This window comes from Salvia splendens, chromosome 13 (genome assembly GCF_004379255.2).
Source record: "Salvia splendens isolate huo1 chromosome 13, SspV2, whole genome shotgun sequence".
Taxonomy (NCBI): Eukaryota; Viridiplantae; Streptophyta; class Magnoliopsida; order Lamiales; family Lamiaceae; genus Salvia; species Salvia splendens.
The window spans coordinates 4,964,647-4,973,629 of NC_056044.1; the positions used below are offsets into that span (position 1 = coordinate 4,964,647).

The 8,983-nt window shown below is 37.3% G+C and overlaps 1 protein-coding gene across 2 annotated transcripts; it reads left to right on the plus strand.

Moving 5' to 3' along the window:
- Positions 1-5,988: 5,988 nt before the first annotated feature.
- LOC121761257 (transcription factor bHLH91-like) lies at positions 5,989-7,803 on the plus strand. 2 transcript variants are annotated; one of them, XM_042156890.1, is made up of 4 exons: positions 5,989-6,070; positions 6,165-7,020; positions 7,102-7,491; positions 7,563-7,803. In XM_042156890.1, exons 2-4 carry the CDS (start codon positions 6,187-6,189, stop codon positions 7,665-7,667), a joined length of 1,329 nt encoding a protein of 442 aa, XP_042012824.1. In that variant the 5' UTR covers positions 5,989-6,070; positions 6,165-6,186; the 3' UTR covers positions 7,668-7,803. The 2 variants fall into 2 exon arrangements, with proteins under 2 accessions (XP_042012824.1, XP_042012822.1); XM_042156888.1 differs by having other exon boundaries at positions 6,008-6,070; positions 6,151-7,020.
- The last annotated feature ends 1,180 nt before the right edge of the window (positions 7,804-8,983 follow it).

Here is an 8,983-nt window from a genome sequence, read left to right on the forward strand (position 1 = left end):
AATTATGGGATTCAAATTGAATGAAATAACGTATAGAAAAAGTATTACTACCATGTATGCTTGATTAGAGATAAACAGAATCCTTCAAATCTGCTGGTTTTGCCTCCACAGCATTTGTGTGAACAACCTTATCCAATCATTGATCGTTTCTTATCCAAATATATCGCAGAAGCTTCAGTTCTAACTAATAACAAAATTATGATAACACCAATTCCAATAGTAATAATGTCAATTCTATAATGAATTTCATCACCTCAACTAATATTTCCTACATTAAAAGAACATATATACTGTTGCTAGAGATCTCGTTCTACTATGAATTTAGTAACATACTTGATGGTATCTTTGGTACTCAAAAATCAATACTCTCTCCATCCCATAGAAATAGGTCATTTGGGATCGGCACGGATTTTAATGTGTAATTGATAAAGTAAGAGAGAATGAGAAAAATTAGTTGAAATTGTGTAATGGATTGCGGGGAGTGGGGCCCATAAATGATAAAGGAAAAAAATAGAGAAAATGGTGTCCATAAATGGATATAGACTATTTCTATGGAACGGGCAAAAAAGGAAATATGGTCTATTTCTTTGGGACAGAGGAGTATATAATAGCAATGTTAATATGGTTTGAACTTTAAATGTGTATTAGGCTATGATGTTAATTATAATATTTAAAACTAAAAAATAATCATGTTTTTTCATTTTAGTTTGTGTACCATAATTTGTCACTATTTAATTAGAACCAATGGCTAAATAAACCACAATGTTTAGTCAAATTTTGATTTGTCTCTTACTTTTCAAAATTGGAATGATAAATCTCGAAGTGTTCAAAAATTCACAATTATTCATATGCCAATTTTCCGATGAAACCTGCGTTGATACGACAAACAGATTACACAACAATCCCACCACCGTTTCTAGGAAAACCATAAACCACACAACATCGCTATGCGTCACCGTCGTTTTGTCCGCGTAGATAAATCTAGTTGTCACGTCATCGTGTATTTCATCGCAAAAAACAACATATGAATAATTGCGAAATCTTGAAACATGGTGAGTTGTCATTGCAATATTGAAAAGTATGGACAGACCATAATTTAACTATATTTCGTGATTTATTTAACAATTTGCATTCTATTTATGATATGTTATTTTCTCGAATTGGACGTGACCTATTTTCCACTACCAATATTTCAACCATTTTTTCTCTTCTATCTCTCTCTTCTAGTTTACTAATTTGCATTAAAACACGTGTCGTCGACTACCCAGACTAATTTTTGTGAATGGTTTGGTAAAATTCACGATAATCTTGCACACTAGCTTTGCGTGGGTGAATTTTAATATATTTCTAAATTGCGTATTTGCATTAACACATTTACGATATGCGTCTGCAGATTAATTCGGAAATGTTTTTGAGGAGCGGAAATAATTTATTGATATACGGTGTATGTTTTCTTCATCTTCTACTTCTTTAAAACCGTCATTTATGAGTATATTTTTATAAAATTAATGGCTGTTATAGTTGAGTTAGTTAGAGTGCCCAAATTGCGTGGACAGAATACTTACCTGTTCCGGGCCCACCAAACTGTAATTTTAACTTATTTTATAAAAGAAAAGTTATCATTGCTGAAAAGTTTAAAAAATCAAAACACATTCATCGTCACGACTAAGATTGGCACATATTTTAGTCAGCACGAGATTTTAGGTATTGTTGGTTAATGTATTTAGTTATGGAGAGAAAGAGTGAGTGTAACTATTAAATGAAGTGAGAAAGATAGATGAATATTTAATTGGAGTGAAAAAAATGGCTGAGTGTGTTAATTGAAGAGAGAAAATTACCTAAAACATAAATGTATCATTTTGGATTGAGAAAAATAAAAAAGAAAAGTGTATCATCTTAGTTGGGACGGAGGGAATAGTATTATATTTTGTTTAAAAATCAACATGAGTGTAAAGATAACAAAAAATATAATTTTATTTTCTATTCGTAAAACCGAATCTCCTTTTAGCTAATTTAACTATATCTGATACGCACAGGGTACGGTCAGTTCAAATTTGAAATTTTTATAATTCTGAATCTTTTTAATTATGGAAATTTATTTTAAAGATTACATACGGAGTAATATTTTAATCAATAGTGCGGTAAAATTACAAACAGAAAAAAGTGATAAATTACAAAATTCTTCTTTTTAATTGTAACATCACCATAATGAGCTCGAACCTTAGAAGTTTGACAGAGACATTGATCACCCTTCCATCAACTCAAAATTAATCATTTATCCTTCTTTGGTATGTCCTAAAATGCAATCTGTTTTCTTTGTTTGAATTGTTGTTTTACTAAAAAAACCCTTATTAATATTTGTGAAAAAAAATATTAGTATAAAGCAATTAATAGGGGCAAAAATAACAATTGCGCATCAATTCTATTTTCCAATGAACGTTAAGGTGAATTCACTTAATTGGTTGCAAGGTTATAATAAAAGGGTTAAAAAATATATGAGTAAATTTGTGTGATGCCATGCTCCATCCCACTCCCACAAATTATGTTAAAAGAGATTAAAATAAACGTGAAATTATCTGTTTTTAACTATTATTTTCCTTCAAAGAAAAGAACAATAAATTTATTTTCTAAATATCTGACGTGAAAAATGAAAGCGAACCATTATAATTGGATTGAGAAGATATTTGCTTTCTCTACATATGTGAGAGTTTAAAAACATAGACAAATGGTTATATGACCAGTATTGACAAATTAAGTCATAACAAAGAGTTGGTCTTATGCGTGTGCTCGTATGTTGATTTAATAGTAATTTCTAAGACTAAAGGTCTCGTGTTCAAGTATATTGTGAAAAAAAGACGTACAGAAGAGAGTTTAAAAAAATGGTGGGATGTATAATCTATATATATTACCAAAAAACTGGTAAGAGTATCTCCAATGGAGGCTAGCCGATTCCCGGCGCTGACCGGTCCGCACGCCGAACCATTGGAGTCGGCTAGCGCCAAATCGGTGAAAAAATCGGCGAGCGGACGCCAATTCTCGGGCGCTAGCCGATCCGCTCGCTGGTCGGTTGGCCGCCATTGCAGGCTCCCAATCGGCGAGCGATCGGTCAGCTCGATTTTTATTTATTTTTTAATTTTTTGAAACACTATATATACGCGATTTGCACGTCATTTTCATTCGCACCACTTGTTTTAACGAGTTTTCTCTCCATCTTAATTTCTGTACAATAGCAACAACGTGAAATGAGTAACGCGGGTGGTAGTAGTGGTGGTAGTGGTGGGGATGCTGAGGAGCACGAACGGCAAATGAATGAAGAGTTGGAGGCCTATACGTTCCGCGAGATAAACCGGTTAATACAAAGGGCCATGCAGCCGGCGATACCTCGACCTCCACCCGTTGTCCACCGACGAGCAGTGATTGATCGGGATCACGTAGCTGCACATCAGTGGCTATATGAAAACTACATTGCGGAGGAGCCGCGGTTTGGGGCGCCGCTTTTCAGGCGGCGTTTTAGGATGCGTAGGGCAGTGTTTATGCGAATCGTTGATGCTTTGGAAAGTCGATATTTGTATTTCCGGTTCAGGTACGATGCGGCTGGCAGACCCGGCCACACACCTATACAAAAGTGCACTGCGGCAATCAGGCAGTTGGCCTACGGAGGCGCGGCAGACATGTGGGACGAGTACCTCCACATCGGTGAGACGACTGCCCTGGATTGTATGAAGTATTTCTGTCAGGGCGTCATTGAAATATTCCGTGATCAGTATCTTCGAAGCCCTACCCCTGAAGAGTGCCAGGTTCTGATGCAGATGCACGGGGAGAATCATGGGTTCCCCGGGATGTTGGGCAGCATAGATTGTATGCATTGGGGGTGGAAGAACTGCCCTGCTGCTTGGAAAGGGTTCTACACGACCGGCTAAAAGGGAAAGAATTCCACGATGATCCTCGAGACCGTAGCTGATTACCGGCTGTGGATTTGGCATGCATATTTTGGGGTAGCCGGGTCGAACAACGACCTCAACGTCCTCAACTCGTCGCCCCTTTTCAACGAGCAGTGCCAGGGCGTCGGTCCGGCCATCAGTTTTATCGCCAACAGGAACCAGCATGATATGGACTACTACTTGGCGGATGGGATATACCCTAGGTGGCCCGTCTTTGTGAAGACGATCAGATGTACATCAGATGAGAGGAAATCCTACTTTGCGAAACGGAAGGAATCGGCACGCAAGGACGTGGAGCGCGCATTTGGTGTGCTCCAGTCTCGATGGGCGGCAATTAGGGGTCCAACGCGTTTGTGGCATGTCGACTGCATTGCTGATATAATGTACGCCTGTATTATCCTGCACAACATGATTGTCGAAGATGAAGGTGTACAACTGACTAGTTGGGCCAATGACGATGCTAATGAAGTCGGTCCAAGCCACGGCGTGGCCGCCCCCAACGTACGAAGGGGGGTACCTCACGATGAAGTCGGCCGCCTCAAGGCACATGCCGACATGCGCCAAGTGGATGCTCATATTCGACTCCAAAAGGATTTAATTAAAGAGTTGTGGGTGCGGAGGACTGCACGTCGTTAGATTTTTTTTAATTTATGTAATTTTTTTTAATTAATGTACTTTTATTTAATTTAAATATTATCATTGAATTTTCTCGTATCTGTGTAAATTTAATTCCGTATTTTATGTGATTGTTAATTATTTATTTTTTATAATTTTGTTTATTATGGTTAGCCTATTGCTTGTCCAGTAGCTTGTCCTGATGATGTGACAGGAAGAGTTTTAGTCCTAATGATGTGGTAGGAGGAGTTTGTGACTAGCATATGGCTGACCTATTACTATTAAAGATGCTCTAAGAGACCTAATTCTAGGTTAACAAACTCTTTTACTGACAACTTAAACCGTAGAAAAAAAAAATGCGTCGATAAATGTAATTATATTTCGGCAAATTTTTGAAAAACCATCAAGTTTGGTTAATTTGTGATTAGTTTCACAATCATAAAAAAGTCGATCAAATAATAAATTTGATATTTTTCTTAATTCACCCATGACAAAAAAATATATACTGGCGTGCTTTATGTTTAAATTTATTAATGTGACACGATGTGTACATGTGTAAATAATAAGGACGTTACTAACTAGTCCTATGAGGAAATTGGGGAAAAATGAAAATATTCACATAGTATGTTCCGTTTGCCTTATCATACATAATTTCCTCCAAATTTGAGATTATAAGGAAATTGAGAAAAATGTCAAATTTATATTCTCTCCCCATTTTTTAAAAATAGCAACTATTTCTATTTTGGGTCGTTTTTTAAAAATAGAAACTTTAGAATATTTCTATTTTAGGACATGAATCCCACAATCTACTAACTCTACTTTCACTACTTTTTCTCTTCCTATATCTTATTGTACTCATTTTTTTTTCATTTCTCTTATTTTACCAATTTTTCTCACTTACTTTATCAATTGTGCATTAAAACCCGTGTCGTTTCAAATGTTTCTATTTTTTGAATACGGAGGGAGTAATATAATCAATCATTATTTTTTTAATTGAGGAATTAACCAGAAATCGATCAAATTTGATAATTTCTCGATTTTACCGAAACTCTTAATCACCTGAATATTAATAAACCTTGATGCTTAGATAAAACGATACTCCTATTTCTCTAATAATGGCAAAAAAATTCCCCACCATAGTAAGTTGAAGAATCAATCAATTCATTAAACTGAACAACTTTTTTTTTTTTGGTTATATATTTTGAGACATAATTATGGAGAATAAACGGTGTATGCATATCATTCAGAAATGCACAGAGGATCATGTGTGGGCCCCATTTCAACAGTTCAGTATAACAAATTTCTCCTTACAGGAAACAGAGATATACAAAAAGACTATTGAAAATAGAAAGCATACAAATAAAAGAATTCCTAAAAAGTAAAATATTTTTTCCATAATGAGAAAATAAATATACATATAAGCGTTAGTCCCCTCCTAACCCACACCATACTCAACCAAACCCACAAAAATTTCACCTCCCTTTTCACTCAGACTTCTGATTTTCGCTTTTTTGGTAAAGATTTCTTCAACTGCACAAAAAGCTCAAATATGTTATGCTTTCTTCAGTTACATCTGTTTAACAGTTTTTTTTAGTTTCCTTTTCACAGAAATCAACTGAATCGCAGAAAGATGTATAATCAGGAAAACGGCGATTTCGATCAAAGCAGCATTTCACACGGAAGTGGAATGTCTCAAGTTGAGAACGCTTTCTCCCAAAACCATTTCTCAATGGAGGAGCAATCATACCCCCAAAACAACGTCGCCGCCGCCGTCGCAGCTGCCTCAGCCCTGGAGATGGAGCTGCAGCAGCAGCTCGAGATCGAGCACTGCTACACCAACAAAACCGGCGCCGAGATCCCCCACGATTCCTCAAATTGGCAAGAGATGGCTGGTTTCAACGCCGAGAACGGCCACTACCACCACCAATCGCAGAATCCGGCGGCCGATTTCAACCAAATGTACGCCGCCGCATCTTCCATGGTTGCCGACGCCCCCGATTTGCTCAACATATTCCCCCTCCCGCTCTCGTCTCTCCTCCCCAATTTCTCGCAGAAATCCCCGGCTTTCCTCACCTCGCTGGGGCTGCTCGGAGACGTCAACGTCAGCCCCTCCGCCGACTGCTCCTCCGCCTCGAGCGGCGTCCTCTACGATCCTCTCCTCCCGCTGAATCTCCCCCCTCAGCCGCCTCTCCTCAGAGAGCTCTTCCACTCTCTCCCCCACGGCGGTGGGGTTTACTCACTCGGGGGAGGTCTCTTCACTAACGGCGTTGACGAGAGAGAGCCAAACGTCGGTCTGTACCAAAACGGCGTTGATCGTGTCTACGAATTCAACGCGGCCGATATCGGTGGTAAAAATCGAGACGGAATCAAAGACGCGAAGCATTTCGCGACGGAGAAGCATAGGAGAGTGCTGTTGAATGATAAGTATCAAGCTCTCAGATCCTTGGTTCCTACTCCAACTAAGGTATGAAATCAATCGATTAATCTCATCAATTTGAGTAAAATTCAACTAATTGTGACTGAAATTGAAAATTGAAAATTGAAGAATGATAGAGCTTCGATCGTTGGCGACGCGATCCGGTACATCGACGAGCTGAAGATGACGGTGGCGGAGCTGAAAGGTTTGGTGGAGAAGAAGAGATGTGCGAGGGAGAGGCTGAAGCGGCCGAAGACGGAGGAGCATGAAGGCGAATCGAAGTGCGTTGGCGACATGAATGGATCCTCGCTAAGGAGCTCGTGGCTGCACAGGAAGTCGAAGAACACGGAGGTGGATGTGCGGATCATCGATGACGAGATCACGGTGAAGCTGGTGCAGCAAAAGAGGATCAACTGCTTACTGATTGTATCCAAGGTGCTTGATGAATTGCAGCTCGATCTCCACCATGTTGCCGGTGGCCTTATTGGGGACTACTACAGTTACCTTTTCAACTCCAAGGTTTGTTTCATTGCTATTTCCATTAATTCAACCACTTTCTCTCCATTTTATTCAGTCGTTTTGATATGTAGATTTGCGAGGGTTCGATCGTGTACGCGAGCGCTGTGGCGAACAAGCTTATCGAGGTTGTGGACAAGCAGTATGCGGCGGTTCCACCGCCGGTAGGTAGCTATTGAGCTGATGTTTAAAATTAGTTTTAACTATTACAGTTGATCTGTAGCTAGAAAATCTTACTTCAACATTATAACATTAATTCATGCTTGTAATAGTTTAATGCATTTGTGGAAGGTGCACAAATGGCTAAACATCTTTATTTTGGTTATGTCAATTACTACAAGCTACTGATTAGATGGTTCATGTTTCCTAATGTGACCGTTTTATTACTAATATGCTAATAAAACGAGGCCAAAGAATAGCACAATTGACACCTTCAATCATTGTGTAAAATGCTTAAGCACCATAAAACACAGGTGATAGCCAAATAATTTGGATGATTAATGTTGATACTGTAAAATAAAAATAATTGACTATTATACATAATACTACATTATAATATTCTTAAAATATACCATAATATTTATTAATTACTTTACAAATAGTTTACTTGTATAACAGTCCCTCCCGAGCATATATCAACTAGATTTAAATTACAGACAAGACTAATAATAATGATGATGATGATTACATTGACAATTATTGATCACGGACAATGGATCGGAAAAGCAAATTGTACTTTTATTTGACCATTATTCATTTCATGAACGAGAAATGTTTTATAACTATATATAGACATAGCATACAACTTATTGCTCAATATTTTTAGTAGCTTTATTAAGTAAAACAAGTATTATGTGAATATATTATTCTTATTGGCAACATGTATCATCGTAATTATTGTAGTACGTATAAGAGTACTATTTCTTATCTACGCTACTTGGTTTTAAGAGTTACTACTACTTTTCTTCCATTTTCATTCTCCTTCTTCATTCAGAAAGCCAACTTGCGACTCTCGTAGGTAGTTGAAAGGGACCTATTTCTCGTCTCATCTAAATTATACACATAATCCTTGACTGAAATCATACATAATTTATTCTAATATTTTTATGCATAAATACGCTCAAAGCCAAGCTAGTAACGACATAGTACTCATATAAGTAACCACAACCATCCCAAATAATAATAATAATAAAACACATTGCAGCAAAAATCAAAATCCCACTTATTTAGTAGATGTTTGTTTAATCGTTCTTCTATTTCTTGACATTATTGATGTACAATTATTTAATTTATTGCCACATGAGAATGAAATGGTGTTTGATGTTTGTTTTGTTGTATACGATTGGGTTAATGATGAATCAACTTAGCATCAAATCTGATATAGTACTAGCGAAAGAAATTTGAATTAATGCCAAATTGTAATAAATTAAAATGCCATATAGTTTTTGACCAATAATTCTTTTTTGGAATCCGAATCTCTGGTACTATACAGTTT